The sequence below is a fragment of the Pelophylax lessonae genome, assembly GCF_965119305.1.
Source record: "Pelophylax lessonae genome assembly, chromosome: 3".
Taxonomy (NCBI): Eukaryota; Metazoa; Chordata; class Amphibia; order Anura; family Ranidae; genus Pelophylax; species Pelophylax lessonae.
In genome coordinates, this window is record NC_138770.1 from 528,686,466 (window position 1) to 528,712,188 (window position 25,723).

The 25,723-nt window shown below is 40.2% G+C and overlaps 1 protein-coding gene across 4 annotated transcripts in view; it reads right to left on the bottom strand.

Moving 5' to 3' along the window:
- Nucleotides 1-4,149: 4,149 nt before the first annotated feature.
- The window catches only part of GJE1 (gap junction protein epsilon 1), a 28,185-nt gene continuing 6,611 nt past the window's right edge, over nt 4,150-25,723 (bottom strand). For 3 of the 4 annotated variants that reach the window (XM_082249121.1, XM_082249119.1, XM_082249120.1), the window contains 2 exons: nt 23,736-23,918; nt 4,150-4,657 (listed from right to left, as the gene is read on the bottom strand). In XM_082249121.1, the coding sequence (XP_082105247.1) occupies nt 4,262-4,657; nt 23,736-23,918 (579 nt within the window). In that variant the 3' untranslated portion in view covers nt 4,150-4,261. Of the gene's footprint in view, nt 4,658-18,600; nt 18,716-23,735; nt 23,919-25,723 lie in introns of those variants that run through there. The other variant, XM_082249122.1, reaches the window with a different exon arrangement.

Genomic DNA, 25,723 nt, shown 5'->3' on the forward strand with positions numbered 1-25,723 from the left:
TTTTGAAGCTGGCTTAGGGAACCCAACAATGCTTTTGCAGAGTGCTAAAGGTAAGTGATGCATGTAGATGTTTGCATTTAAAGCATGAGTTAAAGTATTTTCTTTTTCTTTTGAAAGGATAGGGCACACAGCTAAATATACCATTGAAATACCCATACATGAACAGTTTTACCTACCAAATTATTGGTAGTGGGCTTCAGGCAGACTTGTGATCCAGACACTTCTGTCAAACAACCCAGCTAGATTATGGACCTACCTAAAGACTATATTGTAGTAAAACAATACAGCCTGGTCCAAAACCCAAAGCAGTATAGATAGCGAAGGAGCAGCTCTCTCCCCCTCTAGGTACATTCACACTTTAAGCTTGAAAGCACTGCATGAAGCAATAGTAGTGCCTGATTGGCACCAAGTGTTCCACCTCCTTTTGAGTGCTGCAGTGCAGAGAACTACAGGGAGAGACGACAATCTTCAACATGTTGAGTCATCATCCTGAAACAAGTATGCAAGTAAGGACCTAAGACTTTTACATCCCCCACGCTTCTGTTAAGCTTTGACTTAAGTTGAATAATGCCCTTGCTGTAGGTGTAGGCCATTTACCTACCTCCTAAAGGCTGACCAAAAATGCCCCCTGTCCTGCCTTGTTTCTAGGACGTTTCTAAGACAGGATGTCTCCCAGCTATTTATTCTCACCCCCATCATAACACATGCAAGATCTCTAATTCTGAGTACAGTGCTGCTGTAACAGGGGAGATAGTGAACTGTCAATTAATCTTTTTCGAGAGCTCACTCCTGTGATTGTGGGGGTCAATAATAGCTAGAAGTGTCTTAGCAACAAGGCAGGATGAGGGGATGACATCTCTGGGAGATTTCCAGCCAGGCTTTTGGAGGTAAAGTATGTATACATCTGGGGGGGGGGGGGGTATGGTTTGATCTCTAGATAGCTAGAACAATAATGGTTGCCTCCGTCCCTTAATTTATAACAAGGGGTTACTATGGTGCCTCAGGCCAAGGGGTGGGACTTTATGGGCAAGTGATCATGTACACGGTTTATACATAAAATCAAGAAATAATTTATTAAATAATAAGTTTGAACGTTCAAACCTATTATTTAATAAATTATTTCTTGATTTTATGTATAAACCGTGTACATGATCACTTGCCCATAAAGTCCCATCCCCTTGGCCTGAGGCACCATAGTAACCCCTTGTTAAGTATGTATTCATCTAGGGGCATTACTCAACTTAAGTCAAAGCTGCACAGTTTGTTTCTACCTGCATAGGTAATTTTTTGGCCGAAGGTGAATTAACCATTAGTGGGAGCGCCCCCATTAGGCAGTGGAGAAGCTGGTCCACGGGGCTGGTGGCTGCGATTGCCGCCGTTCACTCGTGATCGCTCCTTGTGGAGAAAGAATTACAATGTGCTGTTGTAAACAAAGCAGACCGTTGTTCTTTCTGGAATGAACACAGAGCACCTGTGATCTTCCTATTTAGGATCACAGGTCTCTGTGTCAATTCCTCAAGCCCACCCCCCTCAGAGTTAGCAAACACCCCCTAGGCTCACACTTAACCCTTTGATCGCCCCTGGGTTAATCCCTTCCCTGCCAGTATCATTATTACAGTATCAGTGCATATTTTTAGCACTGATTACTGTAATAATGTCACTGGTCTCCCCAAAAGTGTAAAAAATGTCAGTTAGGGGCCCGATCTGTCCACCGCAATGTCGCACTCCCGCTAAAAATCACAGATCACTGCCATTACTAGTAAAAAAAAAAAAAATATATATAAATCTTATTCCTAGTTTCTAAACTTTTGCGCAAACCCATCAAAATACGCTTATTGGGATTTTGATGGTTGTACTGGAAAATAGTAACATTTGTGGAGTGATGTCTCAAAATACAATATGTACATAATATGTCACACTTGTTAATAGCACTTTTGTATTTTTAAAATAGAACTCCAGACAAACAGCTAATTACATAGTTCATACTTTATGTGAACTGTTATTTGTCTACCAATTGTGTTTAGCCAGTCTTTAAATTCACACAACTCATATACACTGCATTGCCTACATGCTGATAGCTCCCTAACCTGGTTCAGCTTTGTGGCTTCATGATCGCTTGTTGAAAAATGGATTTGGTTAATGAAGAAGATTATACAGAACGCTGCAAAGCTAAGCCAGGAATTAGTTAAAGCAGAATTTTACCCAAAGGGGAAGTTTTGCTTCTCTTCCTCCCCCCTCCTCTGCCACATGGGGGGAGGAAGAGGGGGGGACCAGGTAGCTAGTTTTGACAGGTACCTACTCCCACTTTGGCTCCGATCACCTAAGCGATCCGAGTGGAAGTGCTCATGTACTCCTTGCCCGCAATCTTCTGAGACACGTAACAGGTCCTAGAGGGCTACAGGACCATTCACAAAGCGCAGTGCCACTCACGCATGTGTAGTGGTGAGCCAGCTGTGAAGCTGCAAAGAGTCAAAGCTAGCTGCCCACAATTAACATACCAGCACCGGGGGCCGTTACGTTCAAGACCGGTGAAGAAACCAGCTTGGGTAAGGACAGTGGTGGATCCTTGGACAGGTGAGTGCCAGTTTGTTAAAAGCCAGCTGCTATAGTTTTTGTAGCTGCTGACTTTTAATTATCACACATCTGACTGAAGTGTCCTTAATTAAAGGCTAAGCAGTTTTTTTCAACTTTGGATAGAATGTGGAAGTGTAAAGTTTATATTACTCTCTGTGTCCTGGTGACCACTGGCAGTGAGACAAAAAGGAAGAATCCTAAATTTTGATTGTCATTACAGTAATAACTGTGAATGAATCTTCCAATGAGTACATGTGTTGGCAACAAATGTCCAAGATGTCCAAGTCCAAGATTTTGGGAAGATGTCCTCTCACTTCCTGTTGCATCTCCAACTCGAGAAGATACAAACAACAAAAATAACCAGATAGGAGTTTTAGGCAGGGTTCAGGAGACTGTGACCGGCTCTCAATGGAGCCGGCTCACACATCTCCGTGGGGGCCACTGAGCGGACTGCACAGAAATCCTGTGAATCTTTGACTCCATTTCAGGTCCAAATTCAGGCAAAAATTCAGGACGCACCAGACCCCTGCTGAGAGCCACATCCGATTTACGTGTGAACCCAGCCTTAAACTTTCCATATTCTATCCAAAATAAAAAAAAAAATACTATGTAGGGTCCCAGAGATGTATGAATCACAAGACTGGCTGGACAGAAACACAATCTGTTCACACATATGTATTTCAATAAAGTTTTGCTGTATACCTGAAGTTTCACTTTAATTAGATCTTCTAATATTTATTGACACCACATCAGCATTTGTTCTGCTATTTTACACATTTTACTGCCACAAAAAATACAACTAGATCTAGGTTAATAAACCTTGTTATGTACTTTAACAATACAGTTACAATGTTAACTATCCTTATGACAGACGTGTGCTATACCACAATATGCTCAACAATCAATTACAGTATATCAGTATTTATTGTAACAAATAGTATAACAGACTGCTTATATAGTAACTTAAACCACTCATTATCACAAAACCTTTGTTTCCCTTATTGTAATAATAATGCACTGCAAAAGCTGCATTTTCTAGAAAATAGTCCATATCTATGGATATATTGTATATAGATAAGCGACCAGGCTCTGATCCTGTATACTGTATAGAGAGTGCGTCTTTAATGGCTGAGACCGAAATTTCAATATGAAATATGGTTTGTAGTATTGTGTAACTGGACAGTTGAAACACTAATTAAAAACCGTAAAAATAGAAAGAAGCACGCATTTTTGTCTACCATCATTTTTTAAAAAAAATATTGCTAAAATTAAAGCAATTTTCATTTCACCTTACTGCCTCAAGAACACTTACCTTTTCTTTTGATAGACAAAAACAGAATTTCATCACAGCAATAATCCTTTGTTATTCCAGCTATTATGGGAACATCACTACTTTATCATCCTCCAGAAAATATAGCTTAGAACTCTAACATAGTATTTTCCCACAAATTTTTCAGCTGCAAATTTATCCATTATAAAGTGATAGTACCAAGGTATTTACAAAAATACAATTAAATACAGTAAGTTGGTCAATCACTACATAAAAAAAAAACATTTCTCTATTGCTGTAACGTGTTTCACATTAGTCCTGTCACATTTAACAGCTGCATAACCTGCATAAAATTGCAGATGTATTTAGAAATAGTCCGTTTCACACCAGAAAAAAAGTTGTCGGTAAGGCAATAGGTCACTGAGTGTTTAGAAATCCTAAACGCCTGCATAGAATCTCAAAGATTTCAGCTACACATAATACTATCGTAATCACAGTAAAAGTATACATAGCAATAAGGAAGATTGTTTTCTCAAAGTGTTCAGGGACCATGCACCTGGAGAAATTGTATTTTTTATCTAGGCTTCCTGCATCGCATTTAAAAATTGGATTCACTTGGAAGCCAAAAAGATGAGATTGTAACCAAAAGGCCACTACTTCCAATGTAATTCTTAACAGTACTGAAATAATGTAGAACACTGTATAAACAGGCTTCTGGAGAATGTCTTCTTGGTCAATACTCTTGCAGGCTGCGTAGAGATGGAAAACTGCTCCTGGAACCAGTACTGTCACCAGCTGAAGTGCCCAAAATACCTGCAAAATGGAAATTCATTACAGTGTGAGGTGCACTGAACTTTTTTTCATTATAGATTACTTGCTGTACAGAAGGATAATAAAAAGAACATGTAAAGCAGATACTTGCTTGGCCATTAATGACCACAGGCAGTAGATCTACATCTTAAAGTGAATTAGAACATGGAAGGTTGGGAGACAAGGATTTTGTTGGCACTTCAAATAGATAAAATAACTTTTTATTTCAATTCACATAAAAGCAGAGAGAAATAAGAAGTATTACATAGAAAAATATGGCTTGAAAGCAAGCCCAAAACTATATACAGATATGTATCAGTTATTGGAGTATCAATTTCATACAGAGGTAGAGAAATTTCATACAAATCCTTAAAAGGGTGAAGATATTTGGCACCAGGAGAGTCCTGCCGACGGATTGCAGAGGGAACAATAGCCGTCCAGCGAGGCCAGCTGATGCTGTGTTTATGTTCAATTGCTCAACATGTTTCGCCTTTTTCAAAGCTTCATCTGGAGCTTATTTATGAAAAACTCTGTACATTTTGTGTAAACCAAGACAGATGTCTCAACAATATTTGTAATTAACTGAGAGGATGTCGTGGATTTGTCGGAGCTTGATACGTGGTAGGTAGAGGAGCCTTGGACCTGTAGCCGCCAAGGAATAGTATATGCCTGGCTGTCATCAATCAAGTCAGTGCTGCTAGAGAACTCTAAATCAGAGTCTCCCAAATGGGCCCATAGGGTAAGCACTTGTGTATGCTCTGATCGAGTGTCCACGAATGTCCTCTCCGGATGGGGAACCCCCCCTTTTTTTCCTTCTAACCTCTGCTTTCTGGGTTGTGGGTTCTGCTTTGGTCAGATACTTATCCACCCAGCAGATCTAGCACTATCCTACTGAGATCCCATTGTTTTCTGCCTGTGCCGCCATGTTTTTGTGTGACATTATCGGGAGGCTCCGGGCTCTTCCGGGCTCATTAAGCAGGCCTCCCAGGACGGAACAGAACTCTTTTCATTAAAAAGTTAAAGCGGAGTTCCGGCCACAAAATTGACATAGTCGATTTTGGGCCATCCGCTTGCTATAGCTCATCTGAAAAAGAAATGGGTAGTTATGATTTTTTTTTTTTACTTACCTTGTAATTGCAGAAAAATATACTCACCTTTCTTCCACTTCCTCCATCGGCGGCCGCAGCCCGCGCCGTCACTTCGGCTTTGCAATGATTCCTGGGAGCTGAACGTCATCGCTCCCAGGAATCAATGCGCCTGCACCGTCCCTGACGTCAGTTTCCGGTGTAGGCGCGTCATACCTTGCCAAACAGCTTCTGGGAATGCAGGGATGATGCTGGAGACCCGGAAGTGACGGCGGGGCCGGCGCAGTGTATCGTGGGACCGAAGAGGACGCAGAAGAGGATCGCGCTGGGTTCAAGCTGCCCACACCTGAGATGGCAGCGCTAGAGAAGAAATTTTAAAAGTAATTATTTCTTCTAAAAGGTAAGTGCGAACCGGGACAGATCAGAGGCTATCCATTGTGGAATGTGCTAGCCCTGACTGTCCCGGGGGTATGTTCATTGAAATTTTTTTTCCGTGGCCGGAACTCCGCTTTAAGCAAGCAATAAAAAGAAAAAAAAGCTATATTTGTGTAAAGGAGTGGAGAAGAGGACGACAGGAGGGACGTTTGATTTGAGGGTGAAGATCTGCTTTAAAGTGTATGTAAATGTCTTATACACATGTTAAAGTGTATGAAAAGCCAAAACTTTTTAATATTAGTTTTGCGATAGAGTGGGTGGGTCATACATCCTTATATTTTTAGTACTATTTAGAGCTCAACTAGAGAGATATGCCCTCCTGTCATGTCCTCCTGTCATGTCCTCCTAATGTTTTACCAAACAAGAACTGAAGGGTATTCGTCAACAGCAGACTGAAATATAAATTATGTTTTGTAAAGTAGGGGAAGGCTAGAATCCCTGTCATTTTTTTATTCCTCTTTTTGTCCCTACTGAAGATTTTGCTTTCTTTTTACTTTTAATAACATTGGCAACAAGTCCAATATTTTCTGGCCAACTGGCTAAGGTGGTAATCCTAGCAGGACAGGAAGGAGTAATAGAGGCTTAGATAGTAGTAATAACTCAATAGGAATTTTAACCCTTTTCCAACTCTATTCACTAGAAAAAAAAACTTCTTGCTTGACAGGCACTTTAATATGTGTAGTTTCCCGCTGAAAAGCTATTGCTTGCTTTGCTTATTTGTTGGTTTCCTAGCAGCCCCAGTCCCGGAGGCATTGACAAGGGCAGTCAGAGTGGCTCCTAGTAACAGATGTCACTTACCAAGCAGGAAGATCATGTAACAACAGCTAAGGACATCTGCAATGCACACCAATGTGCTTCATTTGTGTTGATTTTTTTATATGCAGTGGTATGGATGTGTAACAGCCATGCAGCTGTTGTTTAAATCAGCCTCATAGAGCTAAATTCCTTGTAATCAGAACAAACAAAATAATATGCTGAGAGCTGTATCTGGGCAGCAAAAGTTATGGCAATATTTTCTAAGAAAAACTGAAAGCAATTGTTTAAATTTTTCTCTCTCTTTTTTTTTTTTTTTAAAAAGAATACATTTTATTGTTTCAAAAAAGCGGGTATATTCAGAAAAGAGGGTCGTTTATTAAAGGACAATTTCATTAAAGGTGAAGTTGTTCTTTAAAGTCTTACTAAAGCCTTTTCCTGGTGCCAACATGGCAGCAAACATATGATAGAGCTTCACCTCTATCTCGACCCACAGGACCATTGTAAATCTATAAATGGAAAGAGAGAGAGAGACCTGCCACATTCTTTTTTTTGTCCTCAAGACCATCACCTGCAGACCAGTGTGTTATTCAAGATAAAAACGGTCGCCTTCCTGCCGACTTAAACAGTGTCTGCCTGGGTTCAGCCTCTCCTAGGTGCTGTCACGCATCTTAGGTTGCTAAATGTGCCAACAAGTTGGAGAGTCCCTTCTAGAGGTTCTTTTGGAGCTGAAGAGCTTTCTAACTAGAAATTCTATTTCTCTAGTGGTGCACCAATGGTGGTGTTATGATGCTGGAATCAGCACTGCAGAACCTGTTCTTTGACCTGGCTATATCTTGCCTTCCCTTTATCAGTCTCTCTCTTTCATACTTTTTTTTTTCTTTTTTTGTTGAATTTTGTTTAAATTAAACAAATTTTTTAAAAATTAAATTAACTACTTGCCGACCAGCCGGAGCAGTTATACAGCAGCAGGTCGGCAGGTTCTAGTGAATCGCTGTACCTGTATGGTGGTCTGCGAGAGCGATCCTGGGGGCACACGCCCACTTGCCAGCGGGGAAGCGGATCCATGGGGCTGGCAGCCGCGAATGCTGCCGAGCACCCGCGATCGCTCCTCGTGAAGAGGGAATGGCGGTCTGCTGTTGTAAACACAGCAGACCATTGTTCTCTCTGGAATCAATGCAGAGCTCCCGTGTTGCTCCTATTTAGGAACACAGGTCTCTGTATTGATTTCACAAGCCCACCCCCCCACAGTAAGAAAACACCCCCTATGCTCACACTGAACCCTTTGATAGCCCCTGGGTTAACCCCTGCCCTGTCAGTGTCATTATTACAGTAACAGTGCATATTTTTAGCACTGATTACTGTAGTGATTACTGCCCCTTGGAAAAATCCTCAAAAAGAAAAAAATGCGAAGAGGCAGACGAGGTGGGAAATCGAAACAAAAAGCAGCACAGAGACCACCCTTAGATTCTATAAAAATCTTCAATCTTTCATCCCACTCTCTCAGTGAGGATGAAACGTCCATCCTCAAAAAAGGCCTAAACTTTGCCCCAAATAACTCTCCCAACCCGTTTACCCTTTTTAGAGATTTTAACAGTTTTATACGGAAACTGACTTTAAAAATATTTTGAATATGAAAGATAACATCCAAACCAACCATTGTTCTCGCGTCCCCACTCCTTGTGATTCTGAAGCTGCACCCTTCAGTGAGGAAGACCTTGGGATACTGGAGATCTTAGAGTCTTTACAGGCCGAGGCCATTGGAGAGGGATATTCCAGCCCTACTTCAATATCTTTTGCCCCCATCACATACATGCATTTCAAGCCTCCATCTAATTTCTACCCCACTCAGGCCAAGGGCTCATTCATTAAGGCCTTCTACCATGTCACCTTCTCTGAATTGCGGCAGCTATGCCAAGAGGCCCAATCCTGTCAACACAAACATCACAACCTTCCCAAAGGTGAAAAATTGTGTGTCTTAACTCTCTACCCAAAAACTCCAGTGTCACCATCAGAAAGGCGGACAAGGGAGGAGGGGTTGTCATCCAGGACACCACGGATTACCTTTGGGAATCCAGAAACCTTTTGTCTGATTGTAAGACTTACAGGAAACTAAAGAGAGACCCCCTCGATATCTACAAAACTGAGCTAAAATCCCTAGTAGACCTAGCCCTCCATGACAAGGTTATTAACAAAACAGAGTACCAATTTCTGTACAAGGAACTATACAAACATCTGTACTTTTACCATCTGCCGAAAGTACATAAACTTCCCACCAACCCTCCAGGGAGACCGATTATCGCAGCTATGGAAAGCTTGACATCTGGTCTATCTTCATACATAGATTCCTTTTTGCAGCCCCTGGTACAGGCCCTTCCCTCTTATATCAGGGATTCCATCCACCTCTTGGACACCTCGTCCCAATACATTTGGGACAATTCGTACACTTGGCTCTCCTTGGACGTTACATTCCCTGTACACCTCCATTCCTCACGATGTAGGCATCGCAGCAGTCAGTTACTTTTTGACCAGGGAATCCAACAGTAACCATAGGCAAGCCCAGTTTATAATTGAGAGGACTCAATTCTGTCTTGAACACAATTATTTTAAGTTTTCAGGTGAATACTACCTCCATGTGCATTGCACTGCCATGGGTGCCTCCTTTGCACCGTCCTACGCCAACCTCACCATGGGTTGGTGGGAAGACACCTGCATATGGAAGAACAATCCCTTTGCCTCTCGTCTAGTGTTCTACAGGAGATACATTGACAATGTGGTTATCATCTGGGACTGACCCCCCTCCACCATAGCCCCTTTTATTGATTATTGCAATAACAACACTATGGGCATCTCCTTCACTCATGTCTCTGACCCATCTCTTTTGATTTTTCTGGATCTAGAGCTGTTCCATCTTGAGGGCCAAATTGTGTCCAAGACACATTTTAAGCCCTCAGCAGGAAACTCATACCTGCACTCTAACAGCTGCCATCATCCCAATTGGATACAGAATATCCCCAAGGGACAGTTTAGCAGACTTAGGAAAAATTGTTCCTTTGAAAAGGATTATGAAGAACAAGGCCAAATTCTAACCATTTCTTTATAAGGGATATGATCCTGCCCTAGTCCATGCAGCATTTGAGGAATGTAGAAATCCCTCCCGCAACCACAAAAAATCCATCTCCGCTCTGACGGCTTAAGGGGATGTCAAATTCATCACCCAGTACCATTATGCCCACAGAGAAATTGAGAATATTATCAGACGCCATTGGGGCATACTTCAGGAATACCCAAAATTGGCCCCTGTCCTTCCAGTGCGCCCCCGGGTTATCTATAGAAAACCTAAGAGCATCAAAAACATAATAGCCCCCAGCAAAATTCCTGTGCCTAAGACACCTACACAGAATTTGATCTCTTTTTGCAATTTAGTAGGTATGTTCCAGTGCAAAAAGATATTGTGCAAAATGTGTCCATACGTCACGCACAGACAAAAATGGTTCTTGGACTCCTCGGGGAAAAAATACACTTTCAAAAAATTCCACAGTTGCTCCACGGAGTTTGTAGTGTATGGTTTGACATGCCCCTGTGGTCTCCTCTACGTGGGCCGCACAGTGCGGGCCCGTTTTGGGGACCACAGGAGACTCATAGGAAAGGGTTCTGATGAACATAGCGTTCCCAGACACTTCCTTCTACATCACAACAAGTCCACAGAGGGCTTGCGTGTTTGGGTCATTGAGGCCATCCCTCCCTGCGACTCGGTGGCTGAACGGTTTCAGACCCTATGTCGCAGGGAAACTTTTTGGATATTCACCCTGAATTCATTGTCGCCCGGAGGACTCAACGAAGATTTGGAGATAAACATGATCCTCTGATGTGACCTTATTAACTTGCCCTTCCCTTCTTCCTTCCTTCCCCCTTCCCTTACTTTGTATTGTTCGAGGCACCACTATATGTGCATAAAGTATATCAGTATCATCGTTATATTATCTCAATAAATTTGTATACAATCTTCCCCCCCTTTTAACCCCCCCCCCTCCCCATTTTTTCCATTCTGATTTTTCTGCGTTTTTAGTGATTTTAACATGCGTTTTTTTTTTTTTTCAGATATACATACATTTTTTCCATATGTATGCTTTCATGTAAATTTCATTTAGGTACAGTGTCGCACGGCCGCGCAATTGTTGGTAAAAATAACGCAGTGCCGAATCGCAAAAAATGACCTGGTCAATAAGGGGGAAAATCTTCCGGTCCAGAAGTGGTTAAACAAAAATTATGGGGAGTGTTTAATTTTAATGGTTAGAATGTTTGAGGACTGGGTGGAAGCTTTCCAGCTAGGTGCATGTGTGTTTGAGCTATCTTATGCTCTCGCCAGTTAGGCCAGGCTGCCTGGGACACATGTGCAGTCCATGTTTGTTTTAGCTGTAGCGGTCCATAAGTGCGCAGTGTTGGGCTTCCTTTGGCAGTCATCTTGGTATAGACAGTAATGCGTCCTGCGGCCGTGCTGGGTCACTGCAGTGTCAGGAGGAGGGGGAAGTGTAGGTTCTTGTGTGGGCTTCTTCTCCTTGTTGCCCTTTGCTGTTCTTTTTTGAAGATAAGAAGGGGAGTGTTTTTTCACTTTCCAGTCAGTATAGGATCCTGTCTGCTATGAACTTAATCTATACGTTTCCAGGACTTAAGATCCTTTTCACCAGAATAGAGACTTCAAGAGTGGATGTAAGGGTATGCAAGCCACCGCTCTAAAAATGCAAAGGCCAAAGTTTCTTTTGGTCACTTCAGACTGAATAAGTCTTGCTGACATGAGGGCAGCCCAGGTTGGAGTGGTGAGGGCTAGGTTGGCTGATTTTGCACGTGTTGGGGCAGCCCAATTATAGGATCTTCAAGTACTTTCCATGATAAAACATGGTTACTTTTTGTCATGGAAGAAGTCTGAAAAGAACTGGCAAATATGCCAATGCCCAATATGGCCGAGCTAATTTGCGCATGTGCATTAGCGAAAGGCACGCAGTGGCGAATCATCATACGCAGGGGCGCATTGGTGTACGCAGAACATGCTAATTGCCAGTGTTCACTGGCCTATATAAAGACATTAGTGGCTATCATAAATTGCTGGGTTATCGTCCGCTCGTATCCTGTGTTCCTGTGCCTTGGGCTTCTGTTCGATTACCAGTTACCAACCCGGCTTATCCCTGATCTGCTCTGGCTTCTCTTCTGGCTCTGAACCCAGCTTGCTTCATAGACCTGCTCCTGTCTATTCCAGATTGTCTTCCTGTGTTTGACCCTGGCTTGACCTCGACTACTCTACCTGCCTCTGTTCCTGATTGACATCCAGTGTTTGACCCTCGGCCTGGCTTGTGACCTTGCTCTAGCTTATCCTACTGTCAAGACCCCGCCAGCATCTCCAGAGAACCATTGGCTGTGACCACCTTCTCTGCCGTGGGTGTCCTCACATCTGTCTTCATCAGGTAACTTCACCTGCAGGCAACCCGTGCATATTTGGGCATAGCACCACCTTCAGGGGTACTCTGCACTCAGCCGCAAGGGGAGCCCTCTCGTCACCTCGGCCTCCAGCCAGGTACGTGACACTTTTGGGGGTTCAGACATCTCCCTCTGGAACATTTCTTCACCCCTACCAGAGAAAAATCTTCCGCTCAGAAGAGAGATGCCATCTATCAGTATATCAACATTCTACAATTGCAACAGGCAATTGTCCAGTTCCTCACTTAGAGAGATTTACAGACTTTACTCTGGAGACCGGTCATTGTCTTAAAGAAACTGAGTCACAATAGGAGAGGAGCATTTCCAGTTGATGTGTCTTCCTTCCAGGCTCTCCCCCTCGAGGGCCTTAACAGAGGTCCTAGTTTCTGTGTTAGACCCTCCAAGAGTACTTAGAAGCTTCAAGTCCATAGCTACTTGAAAGCCATTCTACTGTTTTTGACCCAGATTCGAGACAAGCTGTTAGTTTAAAGGGAGGTTCTTCACGCCAGTCTAAGAGGTTTTGGCTGGATAGTAAATGTCAGGAATAGCCAGTTGGAGTCCACCCAATGAATCATTTATCTGGGGGCTCAGCTTGATACTCGGGGAGTGCTCTTTCTCTTTTTCTCCAAAAATCGCCTTGCATCTAGAAGAAACTTCAGAGGGTGATATTTTCATCAGTGATGTCAGGTTCCCAATGCACGAGTCTCCTGGGCACAATGGGGTCTTGCTTCCCCATGCTACCCTGGGCACAGTAGCATCTCAAGATCTTCTAAAGGGTATTATTTTGCAATACAACACTTGAGCCAAGTCATAAAGATTTATCTTCAGATGCACATGAGCCTCTGGTAATAGGCACGTAAGAACCATCACTTGATCCCTTCTGTTAACCTGGACCATTGTTACAACTGATGCCAACTCTACAAAGCACCCTGCAACCATCTCAAAGTGTGGGCCAAGTACATTTCCATCCTTCCTGGCAGAAACAGAATTTTCTCTGCATGAGCTTGATGTACCTAGGATCCTAATCATATATCTCCAGGTACTTCCTTATTTAGGTCCTTGGAGAAACAGTTCATTTTGCCAGCTGGCAGTTCCAAAGGGAAAGCCACCATCATCAAGGACTTTGTCATCCCGGATTGTTACAGTCATACAGAGAGCATGCAGGGTGTCCAGGTGGGAGCTTCTGTGAGTAGTAAAGGCACATTCGACCAGATCTATTTCTACTTTATAGGCAGCACATGCAAGGGTGTCTATAGAGACCATATATAGGGTAAGTTAGTCATCATGGAACACTTTTTCCAAGTACTAGTGGACCCAGTTGTTCTCTCTGCAGCACACCTTGGCAGTAAAACCTTCCACGCTTCAATGACCAATATTAATAAAGTTTGAAATTTACACCTCTCCCCAGCCCTTTATTAATCCTATGTATACTGCTATATTGGCACCAGGAAAATGGAACATTATATTAAATACTTACCATACTTATCCTTTCCTGACGCCAATCAATGGCAGCATACAGACCCTCCCTCAGTCTTGTTTTTTTTTAAAGAAAATGTGGCAGGTCTCTCTCTCTTTTCTTTTATAGATCTACACCGGACCTGTAGGTGGGCATAGAGGTGGAGCTCTATCATATATATAATGCCATCGACTGGCGCCATTAAAGAAAAATTTGGGTGTTTGATAACATTTTCAATTTTTTTACATTTTGATACAGTGGAGAAGGATTATAACCTCCATCAGTTTAAATGTATCTTCACTCACTTCCTGCTCTGTCTGACACCTCAACTAGACAGGAAATTATGGGAAAATAGCAACAGTAAGACATTGACAGCAATAAATACCTGCAATGAAGAGAAAACCAGCACACCAATAAGTTGATTCTAAAGCAGGATTTACTGAAGTCCCATTTCAGCAAAAGAATTACACATTTTGAGAGCATTGTGGTTGTCTTTTTTAAAATGACATTGTCTCTACCTGTCGCTTGTCGCTGTCTGTCACCTTGAAGAGGGCCACCATGTTTTGATTATATGGGACTTCAGTAAATCCTGCTTCAGAATATACTTCTCGGTATGTTGGTTTTCTCTTCATTGCTGGATTCTGTTCAGTATCACTATAAATCAATTGATGTCACAATGGGTTACTTATGAGTTACTTATTGATGTCCTTGCAGTATGGTTTGATGATTTGTTAACATCAAAACCTGCATGAGATTTTAACTCTTCTCCACTATGCTAGAAAAAATATTTTTATTTCCAGATTGCAGATCTTTCCCCTACACTTCTGTTTCCATCTGACAACTGAAAGTAGGACAGAGAGGTTGATTTACTAAAAGCAAACAAACCATGCACTTTTCAAGTCGCAGTTGCCCCAGAGTTAAGTAAATGAGGGGCAGCTTCACTTTGCAAAGAATACCCAATCAAATGCAAGGAACAAAAAAACATATTTGCTTGCACATAATTTGATGATGGAAGTCAGCAGAGCTTCACCACATTTACTAAGCGTTGAAGCAACTGCACTTGCAAAGTGCACAGTCTATTTGCCTTTAGTAAATCAACCCCAGAAAGTAAGAAGTCTCCCAAATAGGGTACAAAACATTAATATCAGTGGACAAAGGTCCTAGCCCTTTCTTCATTTAATCCAAAACGACAAACATTTTTGGTCAGTGCTGGGCTTTACTATTACAAAAGGATTGCCAAAGATAGCCCTTGGAAATAGCATACATTTTATCTAAATACATTACCACACAAGCTTATTTCTGACACTTGTTGCTTACAAGTTAAATCAGTATTTTTTGCTGGAAAATTACTTAGAACCCCCAAACATTATATACTGTATATAAGTGAGTACACCCCTCACATTTTTGTAAATATTTTATTATATCTTTTCATGTGACAACAGTGAAGAAATGACACTCTGCTACAATGTAAAGTAGTGAGTGTACAGCTTGTATAACCGTGTAAATTTGTGGTCCCCTCAAAATAACTTAACGCACAGCCATTAATGTATAAACCACTGGCAACAAAAGTGAGTACACCCCTAAGTGCAAATGTCCAAATTGGGCCCAAAGTGTCAATATTTTGTGTGGACACCATTTTTTTCCAGCACTGCCTTAACCCTCTTGGGCATGGAGTTCACCGGAGCTTCACAGGTTGCCACTGAAGTCCTCTTCCACTCCTTCATGACGACATCACAAAGCTGGTGGATGTTAGAGACCTTGTGCTTCTCCACCTTCTGTTTGAGGATGCCCCACAGATGCTCAATAGGGTTTAGGTCTGAAGACATGCTTGGCAAGTCTATTACATTTACCCTCAACTTCTTTAGCAAGGCAGTTGTCACCTTGGAGATGTGTTTGGGGTCGTTATAATGTTGGAATACTGCCCTGCGACCCAGTCTCTGAAGGGGATCATGCTCTGCTTCAGTATGTCACAGTACATGTTGGCATTCATGGTTCCCTTAATGAACTGCAGCTCCCCAGTGTCGCAGCACTCAAGCAGCCCCAGACCATGACACTCCCACCACCATGCTTGACTGTAGGCAAAACACACTTGTCTTTGTACTCCTCACCTGGTTGCTGCCACACATGCTTAACACCATCTGAACTAAATAGGTTTATCTTGATCTCATCAGACCACAGGACATGGTTCCAGTAATCCAATTGAATGCAGTGTGCGGCGTATGTTCTGAGCACTGACAGGCTAACTCCCCACCCCTTCAACCTCTGCAGCAATACTGGCAGCACTCATACGTCTATTTCCCAAAGACAACCTCTGGATATAACGCTGAGCACATGGACTCAACTTCTTTGGTCGACAATGGCGGGGCCTGGTCTGAGTGGAACCTGTGCTGTTAAACCACTGTATGGTATTGGCCACCGTGCTGCAGCTCAGTTTCAGGATCTTGACAATCTTCTTACAGCCTAGGCCATCTTTATGAAGAGCAACAATTCTTTTTTTCAGATCCTCAGAGAGTTATTTGCCACGAGGTGCCATGTTGAACTTCCAGTGACCAGTATGTGAGAGTGAGAGCGATAACACCAAATTTCCTCCTCATTCACACCTGAGAGCTTGTAACAATAATGAGTCACATGACACCGGGGAGGAAAAATGGCTAATTGGGCCCAATTTGGACTTTTTTACTTAGGGGTGTACTCACTTTTTTGCCAGTGGTTTAGGCATAAATGGCTGTGTGTTGAGTTATTTTGAGGGAAAAGCAAATTTACACTGTTATACAAGCTGTACACTTACTACTTTACATTGTAGTAAAGTGTCATTCCCTCGGTATTGTCACATGAAAAGATATAATAAAATATTTACAAAAATGTGAGGGGTGTACCCACTTTTGTAAGATACTATATATATATATATATATATATAGTCTTTTTTAGCAAAGACTCTGGAGAATAAAATGACGATCTTTACAATATTTTATGTCACACGGTATTTGTGCAGTGGTCTTTCAAACGCAATTTTTTGGGAAAAAGTGCACTTCAACGAATTTAAAAAACTAAACAGTAACATTAGCCCAATTTTTTTGTATATTGTAAAAGATGATGTCACGCCGAGTAAATAGATACTTAACATGTTACGGTTTAAAATTGTGTACTCCTGTGGAATGGCGACAAACTATGGTACTTAAAATCCCCATAGGCGACGCTTTCAACATTTTTACCAGTTTAGAGTTACAGAGGAGACACTCCTGGTTTGTCCCCGACTGAGTTGGTCTTGGATCACATGCTGCTTTCCTGAGTACCCTCCTCTCCTGGTCCCAACTGATTGTTTATTTTTGCTGGGGGGGGTGGGACGGTGTGGGTGCCATTGGCAGCTGAGTAAACTGGAAGTGACGTTGTGATGTTGTGGGTTACTACATTGGAGAATCCAGCTTCATTCCAGGCTCCAGCCGGTGGATGTGCTGGCTGGTCACTCGGATCTCCCAAATTTTCTCTGGTCACAAAGAAATAATATTCCTGGTCATAAAGCGCTACTTCTGCCCCAAACTATTTCTTCAATATTGGATGCTTGTTGGGAAATTACATTTTACATTCTTTTCTGGGACTTAAAGAGGAAGTAAACCCTCCTCTGCAAGTTGTACCTATAGGTAAGCCTATGATAAGGCTTACCTATAGGTACTGTAAATATCTCCTAAACATGCACCGTTTAGGAGGTATTTACCTTACATGCAGCCAGTGACATCACTGGCGCATGCGCTCTGAAGGAACGGCCGCCGGTGCCGTTCCTTCAGAGCCCCATGCTGTGACCGTCGGCTCGCGCGCGTGTGCGCGGGAGTGACGTCACCGCGGCTTCAGCTAATCAGATGGCCGGATGCCGCGATCCTGGAAGACGGGCGACTGAACATATCGCCCGTCATAGAGGTAAGCGGGCGGCACGGCGGGGGGCTCGTGTAAGGTAAGTATTTCATAATGAGCTAGTATGCGATGCATATTAGCTCATTATGGGTTTCTCTTTCAGGTTGAAAAAAAAATAAAAAATTTGGGTTTACAACCTCTTTAAGTGGTGAGATATCTCCACCAGTTACTAAAAGCTGTCAGGGCAACTGCAAAGCCAAAGAAGGTATCTACAAACATTTTAGTTATTTTATATGTATCTGGAGCACTGATGACATTCAGAAAACATTTCCAGTAGTAAGAGATGATATGAGCAAACAAATAATTATTCATATGAAAGTTTCTTTTTGCATCTGACAGCAAACTTTTAAATAAAATTATAATTAAATAATATGTAATAATAATTAAAATAATACTGAAACTAAAATAAAATAATATGAGGATGTAACTAAGTGGGTCATGGTTTGTCATATTTATTAACAATAAATCATTTTAGTAATTGTAGCAATTAGAAATGAATTACTTACAGCGTGGTTTATCCTACCATGGTTCTTTCTAAAATATAAAATGTTTTGCGTTTGCTTAAAGTGAGCATATATTTGTATTTCTGTGGTAATAATTAAAGAATATAATTAATTATGGTATTCAATTTAAATTACACTTTAAAATAATATTAGCGACATAAGTAACTAATTAAAATACGTGTTAATTTAGAAACGAACTGTCTTGCAACTTTCTGATTAATTTGAGATTGCACAGGATAGTGAAATGATCAACTTTATAAATAATATTGATTACCTATTTTGTTCCCTTATGATTTTACACACTCTTGAAGTATCCTTTATGTTCAGTGGGAAAAGATCAGATTGTGGTTTTTGCCATGTGGGAACTGTCGATACAATGGAATGTTGTGTCTGTACGAGCATTTCACAGTCAATTGAAGACAGCTGTAGACAGACCTCCATGGTAACGAGCCTGTACAGGCATAATGGAACAAAATAATGCTATTTAAGAAATTTATGATTTAAATTTCTTGTCTTTCAGTATCAAATGCATCAGAAAGCTGATGAATGGTGGAGCTTAATTTTTGACTTTAGGTGGCTTAAGGGTCTGTATTGAAAGGCTATGAGCTTGTGTTAATGGCATCAGTTTGACATCAGTCTGAGACACATCTGAGCTCATTTGGAAATGACTGACACTTGTATTTGAGCTGCAATTGACCTCCTTCTGACCTGCTCTAAGCAAGTTTTGCATTATAATAGATTTACAAGGGAATGCAAGACTTGCGTCAAGCAAACAAAAGCTTGTCAACACACCCTTAAATTTAAATTGAAGTGGAGTTGAGGTGAAACATCCATAATTCTTTGTTAAGATTTTACAGATTATTGAAGCAGCTAAACACATCATAATGCTCTGAGCCTCATGTACATAAAAAACAGTGTAATAAAAAAATAATCTGACGCCAAAAAAAAATCAATGCTTATAGGCTATTCTAAAGGAATACTGTGTAGTTGCTGCTAATTAACTGCAGGGATGTGCAGCATGAACTGAATCAAAAAACTATAAAATTATACTACCATACATTACCTCGGGGCGCTCCCCCCTGGTACTTGTGTGCACTAATACTGTTGTTTTGTATTTCTTTATTTTTGGTCTGGATTTTGTATGTAAAATAAAGAGAAAAATTAAAAAAAAAAACTATAAAATTAGGGCAAATCTGCTCTTTAGTATTATAATATCCTAAGATCTCCCATCCAAAAAGTGCAAGTGCAAATCCTATTAAATGCTATTATCTATCAAAAATTCCCAAAAATCAGTGCAAAAAATGTGATTAAACGAGTAATAAAGGTAATATTAAAAAATGATATATAAAAGTGAAAGAATCGCATAACAAAATATATCATATATAAAAAAAAAAAAAACAATTCATATTATTGCAAAAATTCGGTGAAATACACCATGTGTACTGCTTACACCAATCACCCCCAACTGACTCACCAGATGGGAGATCTTAGGATACTATAATACTAAGGGGCAGATTTGCGCTCATTTTTAAGTTTGTTGATTCACATAAAAAACATGGTTTTGAAACATTGGACCTGATTTACTAAAAAAAAAAAAAAAAAACAAAAAAAACAAGAACCTTGAAGTCTTGAATTCACCGACAAACCCAGTTGAACAGCCAAAACATACTCTCAGACTACATGCATACAACTATGATATCATACACCCAACTTAAAGCGGAACTCCATCCAAAAGGGGAAATTTCACTTTAAGGACTCATCCCCTGCTTCTCTTGCACATTTGGCACTTATGAGGAGGGGGGGAGCAGGTATCCATTTTTGACAAGTACCTGCTCCCACTTCCACTCTGAGCACCGCGGCGCTCGACAGCAGAAGTTCTCCTTCCTCCCTCCCCCCTGCCGTCTTCTGAGACACTGACAGGTCCCAGAAGACTGCATCCACCAGTCAGGATATGCAGTGTGATTTGCGCATGCGCAGTGGGCACCCAGCTGTGAAACCGCAAGTTGGGTGCCCATAGTGAAGATGCCAGGGCCGCTGAGGGGGGACGGTGGAAGAAGATGGCTGGGGTGAGCTCTCCGCTGGACCGTGGGACAGGTGGGTGGCTGTTTTTTAAAAGTCAGCAGCTACACTTTTTTTTTAAATGTTTTTTTTTGACAGGTGCCTGGAGCTCCTCTTGAATTCACTAGGGAGCTCATGTATATGTTTGTGGTGCATTAGGTTATTGTACGATGCAATAAGACAGCCTGTTGGGGCATCCAACTGCACCAAAACACACCAAAAAGGTACATTCATTACCTTTAGCTATAACTAAGGCCACTTTAGGCTGAAACCTGTCAGCTTTTCCTGCATGGCTATATTTTTAGCCTTATGTATCAATAAAACTTATGACTTATTGTACACTTGAACTTTATTTGATGCGGATTATCTATTACTAATATGCTATCAAAAACAAGATGGCAGAAGCCGGAGTCTGTTTGAGTGAGATATAGGGATTGAGTACTTCACTTGGATTTAATGCCATGTACTACTTTTAGCAATACAGTGCAACATAGTGCACATTTGTGTTTTTTTCTGGCAATGTTACTTAGTTTGGTGTCTTTCATTGGTGAGAAATTGTGGTGCTTATCTAAGATACACATTTTTTTTTTTATCTCCTAGTCCTAGATGATAACTGTAATTTAAGTACAGTTGTCTATTAAATGCACCCCGACCTTCTTATTCATTCCTATGGAATAGTGCACTATTACTGAGCATCCTTTTACATAAGGATGAATGAAGATTCATTCACAACCCTATCCTGCCAGGAGACTCCTGGAGCAGCAGCTGAGTGGATCCCAGCAGCCCCTACAGTGAAGATCTTGGAGGAATAAAAACAGGAAATTTTAACTCTGGCCAGCTCAGTAGATTTTTTTAAAAAAGGCCTGGAGTCTTTCCTAAATGTACATTTACTTTAAGTAATATACCTGGATACTAATATTTATAGGGAAAGTTGACACATGGAATATCTGATTGCCTCTTGGAGAATCAGAAAGGAATTTGTTCCCCTGCTGGAGCAAATTGGATTATGCTTTTTTTTTATGCTGGCTTTTTTGCCTTCCTCTGGATCAACTGTGGATATAGGATTCTGTTCATAGGATTGTACACTTTTTTTTTCTCCTTTTATTGGTTGAACCAGATGGACTTGTGTCTTTTTTCAACCAGACTAACTATGTATTTATAAGTATTGCTGGGAGGGGGGTCTTTATGCTTTGACATATTTTTATTATTTAGGCACAAAACTGTAAATAAGGACTGAACCATAATCATTGAACATGAGTGTACACTTTAGCAGAACAGTTAGGCCCCTTTCACACAGGCGGACCGTTCAGATGGGGGATCGGATGTCAGCGGAGACATGTCCGCTGACATCCGATCCGTCAAATCTGGACGGATGGAAACCCTATTTTCCATCTGTCCAGCGGATCGGATGGGATCGGATGAGAACGGACCTACGGTCCATTCCTATCTGATTTCCCCCATAGAGATGCATGGGGAACTGACAGCTGTGTCTCCGCACACAGCGGGGAGACACAGCTGTCATCCTCCTGCTCAGCGGGGGATCGGCGGCTCGATCACCCGCTGAGAAAAACGGAATCCGTCTTACGGGCGGATAGTGTGAAAGGGGCCTTAAGAGAATGTGTTTATTGGACTTGCAAACTTACAAGAAGATTATGCCGGTTATCTTTATCATGAAGCATCTTCCTGCTCTTGTTCCTTAGCTTTTAGGGCTTATTCACGCCATATCTTGTTGAGCTGCCTTGCTCTGAATAGATCAACACTGGTTCAACGCAAGGACACAGAGAATAATTATTTCTATGTGCCCTGTAAAAATGCCGCATGTATGCATTTTTTTTTTTTTTGGTGGCATGTATGCATTTTCATGCAATGCAACTGACTGCAGCGTGTTGAGATGTGCTGTGATGTATGGAATTAAATGAAGTGCCATTTTGTGAGACTTCAGTAAATTAAAAAAAAAGCATAAAAAAGTCAAATGGTGTGATACGTTGTAACAGCGCATTGCATTACCCCTATACAACATACACCAGCCAACATGTGTTTTTGTGAGCAGGGTAGCACAAATGGGCCCTAGATAAATTAGGAACAGTGTATCACATTTAGCTGCTTCAAAAAAAGTGTGACTCCTGTTTAAGCCCATCATTGTGCATCACCCCATCTTTATCCTCTTAACAAAATGGCCACCAGACCCAACATTTAAATATATATTATTTAGATATCAATTATTAAATTAGCAAGTAATAATGATAACCAGAAATTCAAGTGCTGTCCATTTAAAAAAAATAATAATTTGCAGGCAGATGAAGTTTCATCCACACCTAGAGATCTGCTATATTGATTTGTCACATACAGTGTAAACCAAGTCCAGATATTATTTTTAATATAAATGTTATACTTTTGTACATTACAGTTTTTATCATTTGTCAAAAAAATGTATACATCAACCTAAGCAGTGTTACTTATATTTTGCTTGTTCTTTTATTTGCCTTAATTTTTTTAGTAAGGCTACAAAAAGACATGTCACTAATGGTAACCATGATTTGTTTTTATTAGATCTTACCTTTTATTTATGAATTATGCTTAAAATTAAAATGTAATTGATATAATTTTTATTTTGCAGTTCCAATTTGGAACATGAAATAAATTGGTATTGAAGTTAGTTTTTACTATATGTTATTTATTTTAGCTCTCTGTATTTGAAGCTATATATTTTCTTTTTAAACATGATATACAATTTGCAACATCAAATAAATTGGTATTAAAGTTAGTTTTTACTGTATGTTATTTATTTTAGCTCTCTGCCCTTGAAGCTATATATTTTCTTTTTAAACATGATAAATTTATATATGAATTGTGCTTCCATAATTTAGCTTGACTAAAATGTAAATATAATTGAGCCTTTTGTATGATTTATAATCTTCTTTTTTTTTTTAACTTGTTTTACTGAAAGAAACAGAAGAGGCATACAGGCTGTATACAGTGAAAAGCACAAGAATACATCTCAGCAATAAATCTTCTACATCATATTATACACCAGAATGCTAGTATATCAGTATTGTAAGAAGAGAAGAAGAGAACATACTGAAACATGCCTCTTAATCAATCATATCTGTTTATCTTATTATTAAAGAACAGCAAACAAACCAGAATGATTGAATGATTTATAATTTTTATTTTACATTTACAATTTAAAAAAATATATATATATCTATATATAAGTATATATATATATATATATATAGTCTTTCTTTTTTTTTTTTTTTTTTTAAACCAGGTTTTGTTTTTGTCACACTCCTCATCAACATACAGTAAAATTATTTGATTGTTGCAATGCAGAACACAATAATACTCCATTAAGCTTTTTTAGTATTCATGTCCTATTCGTTTCCTTGAAATGCATTTAATTTTGGCCTCACCTGAGGAGTTATCGGTCGAAACTGGTTATAACAGAAGAGGTTCACCTCCCTTTTGTCAGGTTCACAGCTGAAATGCAAGGCCTCATTTCCGTAAACAGCAAAACCCAGGACACCAAGGAAAAACATTCGCACAGAGCCAAAGAAAAGAGTATGGAACTGACCAATCACCGTTGGAGGTCTGAGCTTTAGGAATAAAAAAATAAATAAAAATAAAATAAACCTTATGAGCTCTCATTTTACAGTTAGGACATATTTGCTAAATGCTCATTTGCTACAGTAATATTTATTAAAATGAATATAACTTACATACATTCCTCATTGATCACATATTATTTCTGTTTTCTTCTTTGCAGAGCAATTACACCACAGACATAAAAAGACCCATACGTAAACTACATTCAGCACACAACTGCCTCAAAAAGACACTACTGTCATCACTAAAAAACACAACAGAATGCTTTTCTAACCAACCAAGCTCTCGAGACCTCCATTGCTCATTGTAATATATCACAGAAAGGTCAGCAGGAAAACAGTACACAGATTTGTCCATTGTTATCCAAAATACAGATGATAGAATTCTCCCGATACAGGCTAGCAAATAAATAACTGAGGGGGCGTTTTCTGATGATTTTAGAATTTTCCTGCAAGCTTTGACATACAGAAACCAAGCACAACATTACTTAACTGGATGCAAGCAAAAACCTAACAAGTTGACATTAACTCAACGACCAATATCCAGGAGATATGCTATCTGACCCTTTCACTACATCCTAGGAAAGCCCAAAGCCTTTTAGAAAAGATGAATTGATATTATCGAGTGCCTACAACGATTATGAAAAAATAATCTTAAAACAGACCAAGTTTTCCAGATACAATCAAAGGACTTGTTACAATAGAATAGACAGACACTGGTGCAATGGATCATACCTTTACTATTACGCATTTCTAAGAATGCTAACACCTTTCTGGATACTCACACATCCTTCATAGAAGTTCTTGATATAATTTAAAGACATCTCTTGCAAAATGTTATCTTGGTGAAAATCTGGAGTAATTCATGTCTCTCATTGCCAATTTGCTATCACTGGACCTCGTTCACTGTTATTGCTCTCTCATGACCCTTGCTGTAAAAAACTCTTGTCACTGCACATTTCTCTTTTATCTCTAGGCCCCAATCAATTTTCACTCTCCAGACAAAAAAAGGCAAAACAAAGCATAGTACATGTGGTCAGCTCTATAATACCCAACAAACTCAGTCAGCAGAAAAAGCAACGGAATTCTAAGGTGAGTACAGCTGATATATTTGGGGGACAATGACAGACTTTTTTTTTTAACATTCTTAGAAAGCTTTCAGCTCAAACGTATATTTCCTGACTATTTTTTAAATCAAAGTTGCTTGTATATCAAACACTTCTAACTCATGTTTCCTTATTCATAAGCTCACAAAAAATGATCTAAATGAATTGAATAATTAAATAAAAGTTATTTTAAAATGTGCAATTTCCTACAGCAATTTCCAAAAATGTTTATTTCACCATGAGACTTTTTTTTTAATTATTTACAACCTATACAGATGGTATATAAAACATCCTTAACATATTATGAACTGAAACATACTTTACTTTTTTTACTAAATAGTTCCTAATTTTGGGTAAATCCTTAAAAAGCAAAAACCCGTAACACCAACTCAGAATTCAGTCTTGTATTGGTCTATTTTCAGCAAGGTGATCACTAATTGTTTGTGTACTTAAAGGGCACATTCACAAATTTGTTCCGAAACTCCCTATGTCCTCTCTATTAAGTCATTACCTACCTCCTTCAATGGCTGTGGCATTTTGTGCTGTCTTCAGCTCAAGCGGGTAAAAGTTTCATTCTAGCTGCCTACACCTGCACACTAATGTCCCAAAGACTTAAATGGGGCGTTACTCCAGCAGTATGAGTATGTTCCATACAAGTCTAAGGGACATTAGTGTATAGGCAGGCCTGCA